The 23,789-nt window shown below is 37.7% G+C and overlaps 1 protein-coding gene and 1 non-coding gene across 2 annotated transcripts in view; one reads left to right on the top strand and one right to left on the bottom strand.

Moving 5' to 3' along the window:
- Positions 1-23,789, top strand: part of Maob (monoamine oxidase B) — a 105,739-nt gene that overhangs the window by 39,225 nt on the left and 42,725 nt on the right. Inside the window, exons 2-3 of the mRNA XM_057759700.1 lie at positions 5,426-5,520; positions 6,979-7,116. Of these exons, the coding sequence (XP_057615683.1) occupies positions 5,426-5,520; positions 6,979-7,116 (233 nt within the window). The remainder of the gene's footprint in view (positions 1-5,425; positions 5,521-6,978; positions 7,117-23,789) is intronic.
- LOC130868776 (U6 spliceosomal RNA) lies at positions 776-882 on the bottom strand. The gene has a single exon (XR_009056578.1). It is a non-coding gene; the product is annotated as a U6 spliceosomal RNA (small nuclear RNA).

Raw genomic sequence — 23,789 nt, 5'->3', positions numbered from 1 at the left:
TATCATTTGGCCATTTCTTGTTCTTTTGCAAAATCCAGGGGTGTCTTACCATACTTGATGTGACAAAAAGAAATCAGTTTTAACATACCTAAATATTTTAGTTTCTTAGACAACATGAAAAGGCTTAGATATTACTATACCCATTTATTTCTGTATCAAAAATCATTTCTATTAGGAGTCATCTTTTTTTAAGGATATTAAATACAACCATTCAACAAACACATTTAAACACCAACTGTATCCTGGCACAGTAAAAGAGAAAACATGGATAATTACCATCTTATCATTCCGGAAATGAGCTTTCTGAGCTCCATGTACGGTATCCTGGCGACACAGGAAAAGGGAATGCCATCCAGTCTCCACTCTGTCAATCAAGCCATTTGCGCCTTTGTGGAAGTCATTCGCTTCATAAAAGAAGACCTTTTAGAACTTTACCTGCCAGGAACATATACTTTACTTTCTAGTTATTTGCACAAAGGCAAAGAATAAGCGGCGCTCAGATGATGGGAGATATCCAAGGCGCGGTTCACTGTGCTTCACTATTAAATAGTCCCTTCATGTTTCACTATGTCATATGGGATCCACATTTAGAGTCAGCATGCTGAGATTGGAACACTGTCTGTGCCACTTGCTAACTGAGCACTCCTGGGTCTCTGTGTGCTTTCCATTTGCCTACCTCCCTGGAGTAGCAAAGTTGGCTCTCAGCACTGCTGCACCTGTTAGCTGTTTTAGCCGTGGCCTCACCTACATAGTGGCTTTTTATTTTTTAAAAAAAAAAAATATGGAAGACTTCACGAATTTGCGTGTCACCCTCGCGCAGGGGCCATGCTAATCTTCTCTGTATCGCTCCAATTTCAGTATATGTGCTGCCGAAGCGAGCACCATAGTGGCTTTTGATCATCTCCCTTCTTCCTACTCATGCCTCTTTCCCCGAAGAAACTGGACTTCTAACACAGGATGTTTTTCTTCTTACTCCAGGCCTTTTTGGGGTATATTTGTGTTAAATAACTAAAGAAACATATTCTTTGAAGAGATCAAAGAACTGGAGTTCTTTGATCAGAAATTTGCTTGGTTGTTTCTAGAATTTCCTCATAAAATCATTGCTTTGCCCAGGGGGTGGTGGCACATGCCTTTAATCCCAACTCTCAGGAGGTAGAGTTCGAGGCCAGCCTGGTCTTCAGAGTCAATTCTAGGACAGCCAAGGCTACACAGAAAAACACTGCTTTGAACTGCCCCAGACAAACCACACTGCTTTGTCAGAAGTGACAGAGGTGATGAGGGCTATTTACATATTATTGTTTTTATAAGTCCTAAAAGAATGCCTGTATCATTTGTCAGGGTTACAAGGTTAGAGGAACTTAGAGGTACTGTGAATTTTATTGTCAATTTTGTTAGCAAGATTGTTTCTCTCTCTCTCTCTCTCTCTCTCTCTCTCTCTCTCTCTCTCTCTCTGTGTGTGTGTGTGTGTGTGTAACTTTAGACTACAAAAGCCTTTATGTAGTAATAAAGTGCAGATGTTTTATATTCCTTCCAAGACAATTAGTTTCCTATTTTAAAGTGTAAAAGCTTGTTAACTAGCACAGATTAATTTGAAGGACATGAAACACATTGGCAAAACAGAGAGCGAGGTAGATGTGGACTCTGATTTCACGAGTCCCACACTTTTGCAGTCTCCCCCAGAGTCTAACTCAAGCCATTTTCTACAGTTCCAAACTGGAAACACAAATGCTAATGATGCGGCATGGCACTGATTTGTAGGTCTTTAAAATAATTTCAGACATGGTCTCACTGTGAGGCTGGACTTGAACTTGTGAACTGTCTGCCTCAGTATTCAGATCACTGAAGATTGCAGGCTTGCCACCAGGCCTGGCAAAATGCAGTCTTTCTGCAATTTCATAGCATTATATGTGTATTTCTATTATTTGTGTCTTAGGGGCCTATATGAACTATTTCTGAAAGAACCAAATAACTATTTTGTGAAATATTAATTGACCCTGCACATTAAAGTCAAATTTCATGAACCCTGTAGGAGTGCACAGTGATGATAAGCTTGCTTTGGAATCCGTTTCAGAAGCCAAACATCTGTTCAAAAGGAAAACTGATTGTGTGCTGATTCCTAATATTTAGACAGAGAGCAGAATGCTTTCAGATAATTTCTAAGGATTGCTATATCATGTTATTATATTTTTAATCTTCCTTTTTTTGGACCAAGAGTGGTGGCTAAGAGGTGAGGTTTGAGTTCAACTCTGGTTCTAAAATTTACTAATTATGTAACCTATCTGGTTGTTGAAATTGAGGATAAAAATAGTTCTCCCCCTTGTGTTGAAGACAAAGTAGGCTTTGTAGAAAGCATTGAACACAAAAGTAAGTGCTCCGTATTTTAGGTGGTAGCTGATAGTATGAATCCCTTAAAAATATTATTATATTATATTCAGAAACTCCTTCATGTTTTGTCAGGGACAGCTATCTTGTCAGTGTTTTGGGGGTCAAAATTGCTCATAATTTACGAAGGTTTTAAAACAGGAATTATTGAACATAGACATTTCCGGCCTCCTCAAAGAATGTATGATTTCTCATATTTTGCTTCAGTGACAAATGTTTTAAAGCTTCCAAACCCAAAACAGAATGAAACCCAGGAGAATAATACATTTTGAGCCAGGAAGCTCTGGAGAGTTAGCATTTGCCTATTGTTTAAGTAGTCAATTCCCTGTCTCTTTATCTGTCATCACTGTGGCATCCCTTGACAGGTACCCCTTTTTCACCATCTTAATCACATCCTGACTGGACTCTGACTGCTAAATTCAATGATGCCCTAAGCCATCCTAATTTGTTCCAGTTAAATCAATTTTTGCATTTTTAATTTTCCCTTTTTGTCAGCTGATGCCTAACAGATGTTTCAAATGTTCCCTCAAGCATCCTGAACATAAATTTTTAAAAAGGGATTTCAAAAAAACATACTTACATATTGCTTAATAATGTTTTTGTCGTTTTTGTGCATAATTATAATGTAAAAAAGGTAGAGAGAGCTTGATTTCATGGTTTGTTTTAATAACTGTCTATGCTTCTCGTCAGATATTATTGAGCAGCTGTATTCATTAAAAGACAGGAGTACCCTTTGTGGAATCGCATATGCGAGTGTCTGGGAGTCAGGCTGTATTTCCTTCCTGGTTCTTTTGTTTAAGCCTCAGCATGCTGCTGAGCTCTACATGAACTTGCTGGTAACTGCTGTTACTATGGCTGCGTGTTTGATATCTTGGAGTGATGATTGATAAGAAAAAGGTCCTCGGAGTGTCTGCAATTTTGAATTTTAGTAAAAAAAATGGTTATAGTTGTTTCCTGTTATGGGGATAAAATTGAGAAACTGGAATTAAAACTTCAAGCCCTGCATTCTTAAAACTGAGTCCTGAGATGCTTCTGTGCTACAAGTGTGACTGCTTGCAATGTGGACTCTGGGAGCTTGCTCTGCCACCAACCGGAAGTATTGAGCCTGCCTCTGGGGAAAGGGATGGAAAGAGACATTACGTCAAACAATGAAATGTTGATCCAATCTCTCTGGAAAATGGGTTTTCTCTGTGAAAATCACCCTTTGGCTCATTATGCTTTTGCACTCAGACTCAGATTATGTCCAATGGATTCTTACCAGCCCACAACAGTCAAGTGTGTCTTCAAAACACGTTGGTCTTGATAAAGTGAAAAAGATTCTTAGAAGTGGGGATTCTCACTGTAGTACACATTGAGAGACGTCACCAGAGATGAGACTGCAGTGCACATTGAGAGATGTCACCAGAGATAAGACTGACCTTGAGTCAGAAACAGATGCTGGAAAGGAACTGCTTTTTCACTTACTTTCAATGTAGGCCCAGGCAGAAAAAGAGGCTAGCAAGCCGGGTGGTGGTGTACACCTTTAGTCCCAGCATTCGGGAGGCAGAGGCAGGCAGATCTCAGTGAGTTCAAGGCCAGCCTGGTCTACAAGAGCTAGTTCCAGGACAGCAAGGACTGTTACACAGAGAAACCCTGTCTCGAAAAAAAAATACAACAACAACAACAAAAAGACTATCAAAGAACTTTAGCCCACTAGCTTGTTGGAATGCATTTATTAAAACAATGTACTATAAGTCTTTCTTTTTTTCTTTTTAATGCAACTGGAGATGGAACCTAGCGTTTCACATGAGCTAGGAAAGTACGTCAATACTAAACCACACTCCCAGCATGAATTGATACAAGGAAACATGACCATAGTTTACTGGTAGCGAGCATTAGGTGTGCTGTGGTAGTGGGGCCTAACATCATGTAGTCATTGTTTATGAAAGAGGAACTGTTTCATGTATCTATGAGGTATAGTAGCATTTTGGCATTTCTTTGATTTTGTTTGGTCCTGTGAAGCAAGAAGTAAATTCAATGTACTGTAAGAGCATCTGTTCTTGGGGTCAGCTCTTGCTGTATTCTGGGAGTGCTTTTATTTCATATTTTTATATTTGGCAGTGCTATGGAGAGAAACGACTTTTGAATCACAGCTCTAGCCTGAGTGGTTTTAAAGACATGGGACCTTGTTTGTTTTCTACTGAGAGACAGAATAGGAGTGGATTCAGGCAGGAGGGTGACTGGAGAGGAGCTGGGAGGAGTAGAGTGAGGTGAAAACGTATTCGCATATATTATGTGAGAAAAAAAATCTGTTTTCAATAAGAGAGAAAAACGTTCCTTTCAAAAGTCACCTCGTACACAAAAATGAGTGCAGGGATTTCCAAGCTATGTCTGGGATGCATTAGACAAAGGACTATACACAGGCACTCAATAAATAATTTTGACTAAATGAACAATTAAAGTACCAGGATGGAGCTATTTCATCCTTGATCAGACATGATCAAGCATATCTGAGCAGGTATATCTAAGCAGTGATCAGGCATATCTGAAATTAAGATGTATATAGGGTCAGTTTTTATGACCTTAGCTTTGAAATATTTTGTGAACTTTCAAAAGTCCATTTCCCAGTAAAGCCTAGGCCCACTCATGACTGCTGAAGGCTTGTTCTCTCCCACATTGTTGCTTCTCAGACTCAAACTGAAAATGAAGTATGTGGCTAGCATTGGACCTTTTTGGTTCCAGCATATGAATGTTCTTGATTGTGCTCCTGCATTAGGTTGTCTGACTTATAATTTAGTTGTTAAAATAGGGATATTATTGGCATAGTGTCATGGAATGTTTATTCAGATAGTCACTGCTAACCAAGTGTATTTTATTCTTTCTAAAAGTATCATGTAGTTTCATAGATGGAGACTGGAGGCCACTACAGAGAATTCCATCTATGCCTTAAGTTGTGTAGTAAGCTTGTGTGATTGTGACTGGTCTTGTTGGCCAGTAGTATGTGGCATGTGTCTGCATTCTTGTAGCAGATTTCTTCATAATGTTTTCTTATACATTTCCCCAGGTATGGCAGCAGCCAAACTTCTGCATGACTCTGGCCTCAGTGTGGTGGTTCTGGAAGCACGGGATCGTGTGGGAGGCAGGACTTACACAATTAGGGTAAGACACTAAGGATCGGAATGAGAAACATGGTCTGAAGCATGAGTTGTGGTTTTTCTTTTCCTTTCCTTCTTTTTGGTTTTTGAGACAGGGTTTCTCTGTGTAATAGTCCAGGCTGTCCTGAAACTCGCTTTGTAGACTAGGCTGGCCTCTAATTCACTGAGATCTGCCTGCCCTTGTCTCCCAAGTGCTGGAATTAAAGGCTTGTACCACCACTGCCCACCACTGAATTGTGATTTTAGACTTTTGTATTCCCTGAAAGTCTTTGTTACTGACTTTCTAAGAGGGGGTAACATGACTCCAGAATTTTCCTTATGCCTCTCTTTTTCTTTACCATCATCATCATCATGAGTGCTAAGAATGTTCCATCCAAGAACTTGCACATGCTAAGCACATGAGTTGCCCAAACTTCTCTGAATTTATCTCTCTTTCAACTCTTTCTTCCTTCTCTCTGTTTATACAAACTAAATTCAGGGATGCATGGGGAGTCCTTATTCATTTATCTATTTTAATTTATTTTGTTTTTAAACATCAAATCATATTTATGCTACATTTATGGAGTACAACGTGATATATATATACACACACACAATGTGGGTGATTAAATCAAGCTCATTAACCATTATCTCACACACTTGACATTTTTGTGGCAACATACTCAAAATCTACTCTTAGGTTTTTTGAAATATACAATGCATTATTATCAATAAGGGCCACCTTACTATGCATTACAGCTCAAAACTTACTCCTCCTATCTAGCTGAAGCTTGTATGCTTTGGCCAGTCACTCCTCATTCCCTCTGTCCCTAACATTCACACCCATGAAACCTCTAGTACACACCATAGTATTCTTTACTTTTATGAGTTGAACTCTTTTTAGATTCCACATATAAGTAAGATTATATGATACTTCCCTTTCTCTGATTTATTTCACTTAGGATAATGTTCAGCAGATGCATGTATGTTGTGCTAAATGACAGAATTTTTCTCTTTGTAAAATGTGGATAGTGTTCCATTGTGTGTATCTATAGTATGTTTTATTTGTCCATAGAGAATAATATTCTTTTTATGGTGACAAATGACTCCTTTGGGGGAGCAGGGACTAGACAGCAAACGATTAAATTAACACAGACAAGTCATGCCACTACTGATGTCACTGACTCATAAGTTTCCAGTTTGACTGAGGTGTAATGGGAGATATTGGGCTGTATTGTGATTGATGGGTTCTGACATGCCTTGCCTTTTCAGTGGTCAATTTTCTTTTAAATTAAAGATTGATTTAATAATTAAGTCATGTGAATAAGGCAAAGAAGAGTTGAGAACACAACTCAGTTTTCCACAGATGCAGCTCAAACGGATCTATAACTTGTTCCATGTTAATTGCTTGTTTCAGAAATGTTTATTTTAGAAATGTTATTTCAAACAGTCATCTTTGGTTTTTTTTCTCATGAAACAATAGAATAAATATGTTAAATATGTGGACCTTGGAGGATCTTATGTTGGACCAACCCAGAATCGTATCCTACGATTGGCCAAGGAGCTCGGATTGGAGACCTATAAAGTGAATGAAGTTGAGCGTCTGATCCACCATGTAAAGGTAAGTCTAAGACAGACATGGAAGGTTTTCAGCCCCTCCTCAGAATACATTCATTATGATCAAAGATAAATTGGGTGGCAATTCTAAATCTAGTTAGGAAAGCTGTTGACAAAAGCATACTTCCATTTAGTAAACTATATTACAAATTCAATAGAAAAATATTTATGATTTGCTTATTAAGTATCTCTATTTAAATACCTGTGGCACTAGCATGTTATGTAAAAATCTGTTTATAATTTTCAAATGTTTCCCTAGACTTTCTATTACAAATATTGTTTGTAATATGACTCCTCAAATATTTTGATATGTTTGCCATTGTATCCTACATGTCAGTTAAAGTTATTCTTCTCTGGAAATTGATGTAAAAGTGGCTTGTTAATCAAAGTCTACCTATGTCATGGACTCTCCATTGACTCCCCTCCCAAGATTTACCTGAATATGTTGTGGTGTTTCTCTTTCTTTCCTAGGATTGTTTGTAACTCGTTGTCTCCTCCTCCAAAACTATACTTATTCACCTCTCATGGCCTACAGGTCTCTTCTTCTTATTTTCTGTGCCAGTCAGGGTCAACATTTACCTCATCTATTAATTTCCTTGAGTTCATCAGAGAATCTGTGTAGCACACATTGCTGAGGGTTTGAGGAATGGACCACTTTTGAAAAACAGAAACTCTAGCAGACAAAAGAGTCTCTGAGGATTTCTCACTGACCACACCTTTTTGTGGATTCCGGTTCTCCCTTCAGGACTCTTTCTGTCTCACACCTTCCTATTCCCCCATTTTCCCATAATCCTCAGTTTATTCCCAAAGCCATTGATAATTTAGGCTAAGCAAAAAGAGCCATCTATTCTAGGCATCGCTGTGGAGTCCCACCACCGAAGAACAACTAGAAGGTTTTATTTATAGTCTTTTTATTTAAGATGGTTTAATTATGTAGCCAAGCCTTGACCTGGTCTCAAAGCCTGTCTATTTCTACCTCTAGAGTGTTGAGATTAAAACTGTGATCCACTCCAACTGCTCTGGTAGAGTTTTTTTAAATTTCATTTCTCTTTTCTTCAGTTGCTCCCAGAGGTGGAAGGAAGTCATAGAAACTTATTGCCACAGGAAAAGATCACTCCCTCAGAAAAAAAAATGGAAGAAAGAGGAGCTAAGAGAGTAGCTTGAAGTAGAGCATATGCTAAGCATGTATGATAGTATGTTTGTAAGCATATGCTTAACGTGTATGAGAGTCTAGGTTTGTGGGAACATGCTAAGCATTTATGAAGCCCTAGGTGCAAGAGCACTAGCTAAGCTTGTATGAGAAGGCCCTAGCTTTCGTCCCCATGACCATCCAAAGTTAAATCAAAACAACAAAATAAAGAAACTACTAACAGTTTTGATTTGTATAACAATTTAATGGCCTTACATTTGTGTGATATGATTAAGAAGCATAAGTAGCAGACCAGACATTATAAATCATTTAGTAATATAGATATGAAGCAGCTATTTGATTTGGCATAATGGAGTATAAAATGATTACCCTTCAAAAGACCTTGTTTTCTAAGCCTTTTCTTTTTTTCAATATGAGTCACGGAAAGGTGGCATGGTGATAGTGTGACTTGCTTACCAAGGCTGTCCTCAGTAAACGTCCTGTGTTAGCTTCTTTGATTTTTAAATGTGTTGTCAAATTGACCATTTAAAAAAATGTCTTCCTTATTCTGTCTACATGACTTGCAGAAACTGAGTCACTGCAGCACCAAGATCTGCTAGTTTTCTGCAGACAAAGGAGACGATCACAGCGCACACTGGCTGTTCTCTTTGCACTTTCCAGGTGCTCCTGCCTCAGAGCTGTGTCTAGGAGGCTTTGTTTCATTCTGGCAATCTTAACAGATGTAAGATTCTTTCTTGTTAAGAAAGAGTGCTTCCAGTTATCAACAATGGACATGATGTAGCCCTTAAATCATTTTATTTTACAGTGGATGCCAAATGTGCTTCCTTCTTAAACAATTCTATTAACCTGTGTTTTTTTTTTTAACCTGTGTTCAGTTAAGAAAATATAAATAATGAAGCAGTGTCCGTGACTTAATACAGGGTGAATATATATGCCAATGTACTCTTTATAAAATTTAAAGTGATTGTTGCTGTTTTTTGTTATTGCACAAGTAAGGCATGCCTGCTGTAGGAAATAGTTGGACAACATGAGTAGAGCAAAACATTTTACAAATAAATCCTCCATTATCTTTTCTTGAAAATAAAATCTCTCTCAAATATTCCATGGCTTCCTCGATTTTCAGTCCAGGACTGCTACTGTCTGACCTCTGCTGGAGGAAATGGGAAATATCTGTGAATTTTATAAAGTCACATGCATATGCATAAATATATGCTTGGTATAACAACTTTATCTCTAATTAATTCTCACTAGTGTAAGCAAAACTTGTAAGCCAACAATGACACTGGAAGTCTGCAATGTGGATGATGTGGCACACTGGGCTCTCAGTGGCTATGTCCAGTGAAGGACTTCATGCTAAGAAAATAACGAAGTCATTGGTCCCAAACTAAAACTTCTTCCCTATTTTGCATCATTCTTGTCCTTGGCCAGGTGACACTTTTCATATTTTTAACCCATAAAAATTTTTGATTGGCTTGTCTATTTCTGAGATTCTTACCAGCACTTGATCTCCTCCTACATGCCAACCAGTGGTTCAGAACCCCATCTCTTCTCTTAGGAAAGGCAACTTTGGCAGTTTGAGTATTGGCCTCTGTTTCCTACTTTAATAATTATTGCCTCTGAGCACAAACTGAAGTTTATGGAAATATATAATATTTTTCCCTGATTTTTTTCTGTGGACTTTAATGCATTTCTTAACTGGAACCCTAAGGTGGATACAGTAGTATGTTGTTTGCTGTGTCATCAGATCCTCCTAGTTATCTTGTCACAGAAATGTTTTCTTTGTTTGTTTTTAATTTCTTGCATGAGTCTTAATGTCAGATTGTTTATGTTCTTGCTGCCTCCATAACAGGGACCCATAACCCCTGGTGTAATGAACAAGCCTATATATATAACATCTAGATCCATTCCCTCTAAACTGTGTGTAGCTAAGGATCGGCATTCTTTTAGTGTTACCATAGATCAGTTTTATGTTGTCAAAATGTGATTTGCCAAAGAAAGCTTTGTGATGAAAGAAAAAATACCAAAGTTAAGATATCTAATTATCAGTGAGAAAATTGATCACTTTGGCTCAAATTTATATAATTTACAACATGTTTTTACATACAGTATGCCATAATGAAACCCATTATTTGTACAATTAATATATGCTAACAAAAATTAATAAAGTTAGTGATGCAGCCATTAGTTTTTAGCAATTATTTTTAGGAATCCAATTATATTCTGGTGTTACTTTCTTATGGTATCATTTAGAAGATAGCTATCTAGATGGCTTGGATATGATCATTTCCCTTTTAAAAGAAAAAATATAATAGAACACTTTTTATAAAAACTGCTGTATTTTGGGTTTTTGCCCCCTCCTCTATCATTGTGTATGTGTTTTCAAGTGCATAAATAGGTGATTGTTTTGTTCTTTGGTTATTGTTCTTCTGAATTCCTACTTTGAAGATTTTGGAGACAATTCTGAAGCTATCAGTAAAGGAAATTTCTGTTTGAGAAGCTTATATATATATATATATATATATATATATATATATATATATATATATGAGAATTGAAACTAAATTTAAGTACACATGGAACCACCTTAGGACTTAAGGCTCATCTAACAAGTGATTGGTTAATGCAAAGGTGTAATGTGACTTAACACTGAAAGCTTCATAGTGATACTTATTTCTAGCCTTCCATTATAGAAAGAAACTCGGCAAAAAAGGCATTTCGGTCTTGACCTGCTTGCCTGTGGCCAGAAGCGAAGTTTATTGTCTAAGTCCTTTTTGTGTTGTTATGGTCAGTCTCAGTTCTGTAGAAGCATGTGACTGAAGAGACATCTCAGTATTGGATTATCTATTTGTTACTGTTAGAACTGCTGTTGCCTAAACAAACTGGGAAGAGGGAACACTTGGCACCACTCCTTAGTCTTGTTGACAACTCTGAAATCCACTAACCGGTGCACCAGGTGGTGGTACTCCTGCCTTTAATCCCAGCACTCGGGAGGCAGAAGCAGGTGGATACCGGTGAGTTTGAGGCCAGCCTGGTCTACAGAGTGAGTTTCATGACAGCCAGGGCTACACACAGAAACCCTATCTCGAGAAACTTTTTAAAAAAGAAAAAGGAAAGAAAACCTGGTCCATGAAAATCACATAAAAACAGCAAGGTCTCCCTCTGCAATAATTCCATTTCAGTGAACTCCCTCAATTGTCTCTTGGTATTGGAGTAGAAAATACTGAGAAATAAAGTATCCAAATGATAATTGCATCTAACAAATGAAAATTACGCTGTTATGCAAGATGCCAAAGGAGAAAAGCAATTAATAGTCCTATCTAGCTGCAATGTCTATGAACCACAACAATGACCAGAATGGCAAAATAGCCCAAAAAGTACAATATTGACACTTACATTCTGAAGGTAAGCAACAGCTGTCTAATTGAATTTAAGGCCTTGTCTATAGGGAAAGAATGACTAATACTGTAAACGTAGTCATTATTCTTGGCTGCTGACCCCATGGACTTAGCAGAGGTCCTACTACCGCCATGTTTCTAAACCACTATAATTTCTAAGTGCATTCTAAGCACTAATTCTTATGCCCACAAATGCGTTTAGCTCATCAAAGAAGTTACTTTTTGCAACAGGTGAAGACCACTGCAGAAACCTCAAACTGGTCAAAATGCAGAGATTAGCTAGCTGGGGGGAGCCTGGGCCCAGTTGACATATCTACAGCACAGTTCTTCTACGTACAGCTCAAGAAACATCATGGAAGAGGGGTGGAAAGATAAGATTCGGGCGACTAGGATGTCTGCCTTGAGATACAGAGAAGCTGTAGCCATGAAATCTCAACCTTATGGTTGTCTAAAGGAGGTCTGAAAAGTGACAGTACCGATTGGCAGTGCTCTATTTCAAAATATCACCAATTGTGATGGGCAAAGAAGGAAGGACGAAAGGGAAAGAGGAGGGGAGAAGGGAAAGGGGCCAGAGAACTTGAAGGAACAGGATAATCGAGATGGAGGAAGGAAAGAGATATTTTGATTGAGGGAGCCATTATGGAGCTACCAAGAAACCTGGCACTAGAGAAATTCCCAGGAATCCACAAGAATGACACCAATTAAGACCCTAAGCAATGGAGGAGAGGGCACCTGAACTGGTCTTGCCCTGTAGTCAGATTGATGAATGTATTAAATGTCACCATAGAACCTTCATCCTGCAACTGATGGAAACAGAGGCAGAGACCTGCAGTGGAGCACTGGGCTGAGCTCCCAAAATCCAGTTCAAGAGTGAGAAGAGGGAGAATATAAGCAAAGAGGTCAAGACCATGATGGGTTCAACCACAGAAACAGTTTATCTGAGCTAATGGGAGCTCATCAACTGCAGCCAGACAGGGAAGGAACAAGCATAGAACCAAATTAGACCCTCTAAATGTGGGTGACAGTTGTATAACTGGGGCAGACTGAGGGGCCACTGGCAGTGGGACCAGGATTTGTCCCTACTGTATGTACTGGCTTTTTGGGAACCCATCCTCTTTGGATGGATCCCTTGCTCAGCCTAGATATAGTAGGGAGGGCCTTGAACCTTCCCCAAAGCGATACGCCTTACCCTCTCTGAGGATTGGTTGGGGGTGAGGTGATAAGTGAATGGAATGGGAAGAGAGGAGAGAATGAAAACTGGAATTGGTGTGCTTAATGAAAAAAACATTGCTTGCTTGCTTTTTAAAAAAAATAAAATAAGGGAAAAAACAAAATATTACCAATTTATAATTCAGAATTGGCTCCAGGAAAAGCTGAACTGTGGTGAGATTGGTGTTAATACATCCAATAAACTTAAATATGAAGAAAGACAATAATTGACTATTGTAACCCAGAACATAACTGGCATTAAAAACCTTAATATTGTTTAAAAATTGTGTGGTTAACAGTCAGAAAAGCAGGAAGGTGAGGAGAAAAATGCCTTTAATCTTTCATGGGAGGATACCCATGTACACCAATGCTGAACTTGTACTTCATAAAAACAAACACTGAAGTCTCTCCATGAATTTCATGATCTTTTTACTTAATCCTTCTGTGGCAATTACAAAATATGTATTTAGACTCATCCCTTCCTTTGGTTTAGTTCAGTTTTTGTCTCTTCCTTTAAGTTCAAAGGCTTGTATGTCATTTAAGGTTGTAACCTTAAATGTAACTTTAAATAGAATTTAATTCTCAAGTTAATTATGTCCTTTCTTTCCTGCCTTCTTCCTTTCTTCATTTTATGTTTCATTTCTCTCCCTCAATCACCCATTTGTCTATCTTGATACAGCAATCATCTATCTATTCCCTTACCCATATTTCTATTTTGTGGAGACTTGTAAAGAGGCCTACAGTGCCATACTCTGAATTGTACAGTGTTTTTCAAACATAAATTTTGTTTTATGAGAGGATATGTTCCTTTCTTTTTGTATCTCTCATTTTTAACAAAACCTCCTGTCATGTTTATTTTTAAAAATATATTAGACACACAGGCATTAGTGAGCTCAAGACTTGTGAAAAGAAATTGGTCTGCTGTTCCCAGCAGAGCTTTGTGCCTCTCTACTGTCTAAGCAGTAGCCTCCTGGGTTACATAGACATTAACAATAACCAACCTACTTCTAACCAGACTTAGTGCTTATAGTCTAGATTCCAAAGCATCTGCTTAAAAACAGAATCCCAAAGGCTCTTATACTACAGATTCTCTCTCTCTCTCTCTCTCTCTCTCTCTCTCTCTCTCTCTCTCTCTCTCTCTCTCTCTCTCTCATGTGTTTGCTCCCCTTGACATTGTCACCATCATTAATTACCACAAATGAACTTCTGTGTCACCTTGATATGCTATTTGCACTTTTGTGCCATTATTTTTCCATCTGAAAAGATGTAATACTACTAGGTTTTAAAGAGAATGCATTTTGAGAGAAAACACTAAGTAATACTGTCACAACCAAAGCTACTGTGATACCCTGAAGATTTTATGAACATTTTAAAATGTAGGACAACTTGGGTTTTTTTTTTTTTTTTTGGAAAATTCACTTTTAAAATATTTATTTTCTAAATGTGTGTGCATGTGTGTGCACATGCGTGTGAATGCAGATGTCCATAGACTCCAGAAGAGGGCATCAAAACCTCCAGAGTTACCAGTGGTTGTCAGCTGCCTATTTAAGGTGTTGAAAACTAAACTGCTCTGCGAGAGCAGTGTGTTATCTTAACTTCTGAGTCATCTATCCAGCCTGGAAAACACACTTTACTCATTCTTGACATCAAGTATAAGACACCAGGTAGAACCAAGATTTTCAAATTCCTTTTGGAAGTAAAACAGGCCTTAAAAATATTTTTGTAAGCTTCTTGGACGCTGAACTGGGAGCTGACGCTTTAAATTTAGTCTTCCTTCCTCTGTTTCTTGAGCTAAGAGCTAGATCAGCATTTGGCTGCAGGCAAACTCACATGCCCAGGCTAAAGTAATCATAGAAAATAAACAAAATGCCCCTTTCTGGTTGTGCTTAACTTCTAAATTTCTTTCCATTTTGCTCTAATTTCTTTAGATTAGAATAGAATTTGGTTATGATTAGCTAAGTTGCAAACCTTTCCTGAGGTTACCAGGGCCAGTCGTTGTCAATATTCTTATTCTTATGGAACTGAGTTCAGGGTACTGAAACACATTCATTTCACTTTCTTTATGTCATATATATATATATATATATATATATATATATATATATATATATAATTTGAAATCTTCTTTCAAATAGCTCAAAACTGTCTTGTCCAATCTAAATAAGTTTCTTAGAAGTCACAATAACAGATCAAATATAACAATATCAAATAGATTTTAATAATACATCTTACATGGGGCTGGAGAAGTGGTTTAGTGGTTAAGAGCACTGGTTGCTCTTCCAGAGGACCCAGGTTCGATTTTCAGCCCCTACATGGTGGCTCACAGCTATCTGTAACTCTCTTTCCATGGGATCTGAATCATTCTTCTATTGTCTGTCAACACCAGGCAAGAGTGTGGTAGAAAGAAATAAATTAAGGCAAAACACCAGTACACATACAATTTTTATGTTTTTTTTTTTAATTTTTGATATACAGTTACAACATTTCTCCCTTCCCTTTACTTCCTTCAAACCCTCCCATAAGTCATCCCTACTCTCCATCAAACTCATGGTCTCTTTTTCACTGATTGTTATTACACTAGGTATTAACATAATAATACATCATATTGCATCCAATATATCTAAAATATATCTATTTATAATCTCAACCTTTTAATGTAATCACTATAAATCATTATTAATGCTACATTTTGCCTTCTATTTTGTAACAACCTTTGTAAAACCAGTGTTTAGTCAGTTTATAATATGTACTATTTGAATTAATCACACAGCACATGCTCATCATGTGTCTAGTGGCTACCGACTTAGAAAAACTGATGCCTTAAGGGTTTAGTGTAATCCACTTTTTTTTATTTTTTTCAAGACATGGTTTCTCTGTAGCTTTGGGGCCTGTCCCGGAACTAGCTCTTGTAGACCAGGCTGGCCTCGAACTCACAGAGATCCGCCTGCCTCTGCCTCCCAAGTGATGGGACTAAAGGCCTGCACTGCGACTGCCCGGCCCATGTATTTTTTGAAAGCATTCTTAATCCGTCTTTAAAAATTAAAGCATCACTATAAATCTTAGTTTTTACAACATAGGTCTTATATTACATCACAAATTAACTTTACTTATGCTGCAGCTGCAAACATCTGGCATCACAATGATCTCGGAAGTAAATCAAAATGAAATTCCTTGTATTCCTGTTGCTTCCTAAGGGCAGATTAGCATCCATTCGCTTTGAGAATACGCACCTGTATGTATAGATTATGGCATGTCCCTATGACTTTGGTGCATGTAAGTAAGTTGAAACTTAATGAAAGTGAAGTAACCAGAAAGACAGCTGTAAATGAAGGTATTGACTGGTTCCCCAAACCTTGAAGGACTCAAGAAATTGAAGAGAAAACCTTTATTGTGAGCATAAATAGCTTTCACATAGGGCCAATTTCTTAATGTGTGTGATAGTTTGTTCCTGACTGTGACCAACTCAGGAGAAAACATAACAGGCCCAAAGTGCTATCCATGCTGATTGTCTTAAATATGGCTTGGGAGAAGGCCAATAAGCAGCGAGTTTTAGAGAAGGTGGGGCTCTTGTCACTTTCTCCCACAGCATGCATGTTGCTTGCACAGTCCTGGGTGAAACTGCTGCACAGAGATATAGATGTGTGTACTGCTGACATTCACTGCTTCCTCCTTTTTGAAGTTGCCAAATGTTAAGGGAAGATGTTCAGGACACCTTGCCGTGTGCAAACTAGAAAAAAGCACAATTCCTAGCCACCTGTAATATAGGCAACTGGGTAAAAAGAAATGTGTACTTAACAGTTGGTAAAGATTCAGTTCAAAATTGAATTTAATACACACGATAACTGATGTATTTTGAGGTTTTACTATTTGTAATGCACATTGTAAGCATTACATATGCCTTACATCACTAATATTTAAAGGTCTGATGGTTATTATCAACCATCCTTTCCAATGAGGGTGTTGAGGCACAAAACATTTATGTGATCTAGTTCAGATATCCAAGCTTAGGTAAGTGTTAGAATGGGGATTCAACCAGGATATTACTGAGCTCAGGGCCTTTGTCCCCTAAGGCTTCATGTATTAGAGACTTAGTCTCCAGTTGTGTGATGTCAAGAGATGGTGGAACCTTTAAGGGATTATGCCTAGTACGAAACTTATCATTAAGCTATGGGAAAGCTTCTTTTTGAAGCAATTACAGTAGTTCTCATGGGAACCTGCTTAGTTCTCTTTGAATACTGGTTGCTCTAAAAGAGCAACACTGGGGCCAGAGAGTTTGCTCAGCAAGTAATGCCAAGCCTAACCGTGTGAGTTCCCTCTCCACAACAAACAAGGTAGGAGTAAATCTGCTCCTGCAAATTGACCTCCACAGACCTGCCATTGTGGTCTTGTGTGTGGGTGGGTGCGTGCACGTGCATACACACACACACACACACTGATAGTTATAATATTGGACCAAAACTGGCTCCTTTCCTACTCTCTTTGCCTTCCTTTCTCTCCCTGTGGTTTTACCTTCTTCCATGCACTCTTGCCATGACTCCATCTGTCATATGACATTGTCATTTCAGGGGTGGTGGCAGGTGGCTCAGCAGAAATGAGAAAATGTTAGCACAATATTCCTGACTATTCAAAACCATATGATAAACCAAATTCTTTTTATTCGTAAAATACCCTCAGGTATTTTATTATAGTGACAACAAACCACACTAACACAATATTGAGCCACCACACTCCATTCCTAATCCAGGAACTTAATATGAAAGCTGCTCATTCCATTGAGACTGCTGGTACTCTGTGTCAGATGAGATAAACCTAGGAGTCGATAGGTATACATTTGTGTTTCTATTGCATAGTATAAACACACAGCTAGAGGTTAGAGGAAGGATCGTTTTACATATATTGTTCTTCATCAGAAGGGACTTGATAAAAGCATATATTTAAGAGAGACCTATGTGAAGTCAATGTTTTGGGCTGTTGAAGAGTGCCACTGTGATACTGAATGGCATTGAGCCTTTGGAATAGGTAGGATGTAGGTCCATCTAAGGTCAGGGTAGCTATGCTGCTTCTATTTTGGGGACCATGTATTTTTCCCTGCTTAGTTTCAGGCCTTTTATCTAGAGTCCTGTGGACATCTTATCTATGTATCCAGGCTGGACTAAAGTTTTTTTATGGAGCTCTGGAGGAAAAACAAGTTAAAAAAGAATAAAATGATTAAATTCAATATTTATCATAACTTTAAAGTGCCTAAACGTTGTGTGTGTTCCTATCAACTTGTTGTCTATGCTCCATTGTAGCCACTCTTGCTATTAGCTTTAAACAGGATTTTGTAGGGTTGTGCAGTCTGACCTCCAAATTCATAATCCTCTTGCTTTAATCTGGGATTGCAGGCATGGACTACTGCTTCTAGCCTGTCATTGTAGTTAAGTTGTGGCCTTATATTTTATTCTATTATTCACTCAGTTTTGAAAGATTAATGTTTATTTGTATATTCATTTTGGATTTTTGAGACAGAATTTCCTGGAATTCACTATCTAAACCAGGCTGGCCTCAAACTCATAGATTTTTGTCAACGATGGGTTAAGGACATACACCACCACACCCAGCACAAGATTAATATTTATCTTTAATTATGTGTGTGCAGGTGTGTACATGTGTATATGTGCATGCACATGCTCATGAAAACCAGAAAAGAGTGTTGGATCCACCAGAGCTGGAGTTCTAGACAGTTGTGAGTCATACAATGTTGATGCTGAAAACCAAACTTTGGTCCTTTGTGAGATCAGCACGTGCTCTTAAATGCTGATCCAATTCTTTGGCCATTTTTTTTTGTTCATTTTAAACACAGAGTTTTACTAAATAACCCAGGATGGCATTTCATTGGATATGTAGCCCATAGTGGTCCCAGATTTATCATCTCTTGACTCATCCTACATGTGTTGAGATTAAGGTGTGCAACACCACGCCCAGCTTCACTCTGCCTCCTTGTGTGCCGGTATATTCCCATCTCCTGGATTTTGAACTCTGAAGCTGAGTAAAGGAAGCTGTCCAGACTTGGTCCTATGGATGAGGATATGACAGTCCTATGTCTCCTTCACTTTGAATCTGGGAGGACTCTGTTACTGCTAGAAGGTCCTGACAAAAGTCATACTGTTTCAATTTGGGCACAAGCCTTAGGAAAGTGGAAGATTCCACTTCTCTCCAGAATATTCACTCTTAGAGCTTGGAGTTATGTAGATCATGAGAAAAATCCAAATAGTCTGAAGGTGCCAAGCTAGGGAGGCTTCAGGTAGGCATCCTAATTATCTGTTCCAGTTGAATACAGCCTTTGAGTTTTCCCTATCATGGTACTAGAGTCAGAAATGACATTATCCTGTATGCCCAAGTTGAGCCAGCCTTCAAAAGACTCTAGCCACACCACTATCTGACACAGCTTCATGAGCAACAACCAGACAGTTGTGCCCAGTTAACCCACATAGAAACTGGGAGAAATAATTAAATTGAGGTTGTAAAGCCAGTTAATTGTGGAGTTATTTCTCTAAGCAGAAATGGATTACCCCAATGCACTTGTTACTTCCTCTACTTGGAAATACTTTCCTGGTGATCCTAAGGAGGATCCTCTTCTAGCTTAGCTTGTATTTTCTATCTTCAAGTTATCCCTTGAGAATATATATTATATATAAAGTTCCACTACAGGTTCAGGTGTTGAAGGCTTGACACCAAATTGATACTATTTTGGCAGGTAGTGGAAAACTTAGGAGGTGGAGTCTAGGGGAAGGAAGCAATTCTCTAGGGGTGTACTATAGAAAGATAAACTTTGCAATACCACCCCCACTTCTTGGACAACAGAGGATGAACAGTTTTCTTTTATAATGATGCTCTGCCTCACCACAGGCCAAGAAGCAATGGAGTCAGCCATGGACTAAAACCTCTTAAACTGTGAGCCAAAACCATCTTTCCACCTCCAAACAGTTTCTGGTGTTTGCCACAGTGACAAAAAGCTGACTAACATGTCCTTTCTGCTTTATTGTTTTGTCATTAAGTGGTATTTTTAAAAACTTGAAATAGGGACCAGGAAAGATGGCTCCATTATTAATAGTGTTCTCAACACTTGCAGAGGACTTGGTTAGGTTCTGGGTCATAACTACCTGTATTTCTAGTTTCAAAAGATCTCTCTCCTTCTTCTGGTTTCTATGGGCACTGCAAGCACATGGAACATGCATATAAATTAGAAAGGAGATAAGACTAAAAACAGAAAAAATCTGAAGATAAATATATGTGTGTATATACATACATATAAATGTATACACGTGTGTATATACATATAAATATATGTGTGTACACACACACATATATATACACACCTACATAAATACACATACTTGTCTCTCATCTTCTCTCTCTTTGTACAAGTTCCAGTAGGCAAGAACCAAATTTTAAATATATGTGTGTTTCCACATAAATATTTCTCTCTTTTTTAAAAGGAAAATATTAATTTATATTTGTCTAGAGGGGGATATATATATATATATATATATATATATATATATATATGCCACAGTATGTATGTGGAGATAAGAGGTTGTTGTTGAAGTCAGTTCTTTCTATCCATCATTGGCCCCAGGAATCAAACTTAGGTCACCAGGCCTAGTAAGCAAGTGCCTTTACCCAATAAACTTAACCACCCTTTACATGTTTAAACATTTATTTCATTATTAGTTTTTAAGAGTTTTACACAAGACTACTGTATTTGTATAACTTCCATCACATTCTCTCCCTCAAACTCTTCCCATGCCTCCCACTCCTTCAGGCTCTTTTCTTTAATTGTTGTTGTTGTGTGTGTACACATGTGAATACAGAAATAGAACATTCTGAACACCTTTAATGGTCTTCCTATGTACTTATCTTTAGAGATGACCACTTGGAATTGGATAAGTTATCAGATCTTGTTCCTGGAAAGAATGTTCCTCCCTCTTTTAGCAACCATTGATTGTCTGTAGCTCTTCATCTAGGAATGAGACATTCTGAGATTTCCTCCATACATTTTGACGTGTCAACTGATGTTATCACTATGCAGGTTGTATTTAGGCAAACGTGTTGTTAAGGTTTTTTATATATTTGTCCTTATGTATATTTTATTATATATTTCATGCAAATATTATCATTATTATTTCATCCATTGCTATACCTCCAGAATTTTCACCGGAACATGATACTTAGTAGGGTATAAATAATTGATTCTTGCACAAATAGTAGAAAGAATGTGTCTCTATCTTTCTGTAATCTTGTTCCTTTCAGAGCATGTTTAGGCAGATCTTGATTTGGCATTGCTCTTTGGAGACAGCTGCAATATTCAAGTCACAAAAAATCTACAAGATGTCAAGGAACTATATAGGTTGTTTAGTTTAACATTTAGGCTACAGTTCCCCTCCAAATCTCACAAATGAATGCTATCTTCTTCCTGGACATTTAAGTTATAAATAAATTGCAAATACACAGATGAACAAAATGTGTCAAACCTCTATCCTCATGGAATTTTTCTGTTAACAAGTAAAGGCATGCAAATAATCAATAAAATACATAAAAATTATTAGAAGGCATTAAAATATGCATGTAGTGGTGATGTGCCTAGCATATTCAAGACTCTGAATTCTAATCTTAGCACTTTAGAAAGAAAAAGCTTAAATGTAGAATGAAAAATGGTATAAAATATGAACATTCATAATTTAATGTAGATATACCAAAACTCACATTTGTCTAAAGAGTTTTTTAAAAGTTGCCACTTAATTTGATAACTCTTAACTCTAATGAGCCTTTGAGTTGATTTTTCAAGTGTATTTTGGAGTTAAAATTCAGTTATGCATGAAGTTGCTGAATTATGCAAAAGACTTTGGCTTTAATTTCATTATTTTCCCGTGGCAACAACAATTAATGATTTCTAATAAAGATCTGCATTTTCAACCAGATGTTATAAATGCCTATAAACATGCATAAGATAATACAATATCAAGAGTAACATATAGTGATAAAATGTGTAAAAGTTTAGCATATATATGTGTGCACTCATGCACACCCAGTCATTCTATATGAGTTAGAAGGCAGCAGAGACTGAAGAGAATGGGGGAGGGGAATGTGATGCTCAGTAGGGAATGCAGAGAGAACATCACCAAGTTGTTAACATTTCAAACAAACCTCAAAGAGGCAAAAGAAGAAAATGTGGTTGCCTGGACTAAAATATTCCAGCCAGAGGGGATGAATGACAAATTCAAAGCCTGGAAGCTGGCATGTGACAAATGTTTGGGGAGGGTAAGAAGCCTGTGTACTCAGAGAAGAGAAGTTAAGAAAGAGTTGAGAAAAAGAAACAATTGCTTGCTTTTAAACCATTCTCAAGCAAAGCAAAACAAAACAAAACAAAAAAATCTTGCTGTCATCTGTAGGATTTGCATGGTATAAATATTTCATTGACAATGTCAAGCTTCGAATCTTTGCCAGAACAGAGTTGTTAGGCACGGTATGCACAGGTTCTAGCACTTTGATGTGAGGTCTGAGAGTTGTCACACCTGGATGATGGAGGACCCAGTGAGTAGGTAATTACACTTATCATGATGACCCATGGCGGTTGATACTAGAATACTTATAATACTCAATACAATAGTACAATTAAACTACTTATAGGATATTTACATTGTGTTAACCACTAAAGTCACATAATGAAAGTATATTGTTGACCTTTGACATATGCAGGGAATCAATTATAGAATGATCTTCCTATATGAATATCATAATCCACTGATGCCCAAGTCCCTAAAACGGATTGTATATAATGTACCCACATCCTCTTATATGCTTTAAACAATCTCTAGATGATATAGAATACTTTATCAGTGGAAATAGTATACAAATACTTATACTGAATTATGACAAGAAAGAAAACCTTATTCATAATTCAGTACAGATGTGATTTAAAAATGCTCACATCTGTGATTGATTGACACCCTCCATACAGATCTGGAACTTGTATACATAGAGAGTTGACTACACTACTTAAAAATTTGGCCTGTATGGTGCGTGGTGTAGGAAGCCTCTCAAAGGTTTGAAGGATAGAAGTAATGCAATCTGATTCTCATTTTCTTTCTTCTTTCTGAGATAGGGTTTCTGTGTGTATGTAGTTCTGGTTATATTGAAATTCTCTATGTAGATCAAGCTGGCCTTGAACTCACAGAACTCTGTCTGCCTCTTCCTCATAAGTGCTGGAATTACAGGCGTGTGCCACTACACCTGGCTGACTTTTGTTTCCAAAGCAAAATTTTATGGCAGTTCCTATAGGTGCCAGTAAATTCTCTATGCTTCTGTATCTGTTGAGTACATGTACATGTTTACATATATCTTTTTCATGGGTGATGAGTCCTACCAGCCACCATTCTGTTCTTTCCTTTGGACATATATAGAATAGGAATATATAATCTTTCCTTCAAAGAGCTTTTCCTCTTTCTTCATGAAGGCATTTAAACAATAAGCCACTGAAATATGAATGCCTTATATTTCAATGGGGATTGAACCTTTGAGTTTCTTATACATGTGAAATTCAGCATGGTTAAAAAGTTTGCATCATTACAATTGGTTTTCTTATTTCCTCTCATTCACTGGTAATGGAAGGAGTCTGGGGATCCCTCTCTGTTCTCCTTCTCTGAAGCTGTACAAATTGATGTCTGTACCTGTGTTAGTGGGAATTATTGACTAATTGCTGTGATGAAACACCATGGACAAAGCAAGTTGGGGAGGCAAGGGTTTATTTGGCTTACACTTCTACTTCCACTCCATCACTGAAGAAGTCAGGACAGGAATATGAACAGGGCAAGAACCTGGAGGCAGGAGCTGGTGCAGAGGCCATGGAGGGGTGTTCTTTACTGACTTGTGCATGCATCATGG

This window comes from Chionomys nivalis, chromosome X (assembly GCF_950005125.1).
Source record: "Chionomys nivalis chromosome X, mChiNiv1.1, whole genome shotgun sequence".
Taxonomy (NCBI): Eukaryota; Metazoa; Chordata; class Mammalia; order Rodentia; family Cricetidae; genus Chionomys; species Chionomys nivalis.
The sequence above is the reverse complement of the archived record's forward strand: the minus strand, read 5'-3'. Positions and strand labels throughout refer to the sequence as shown.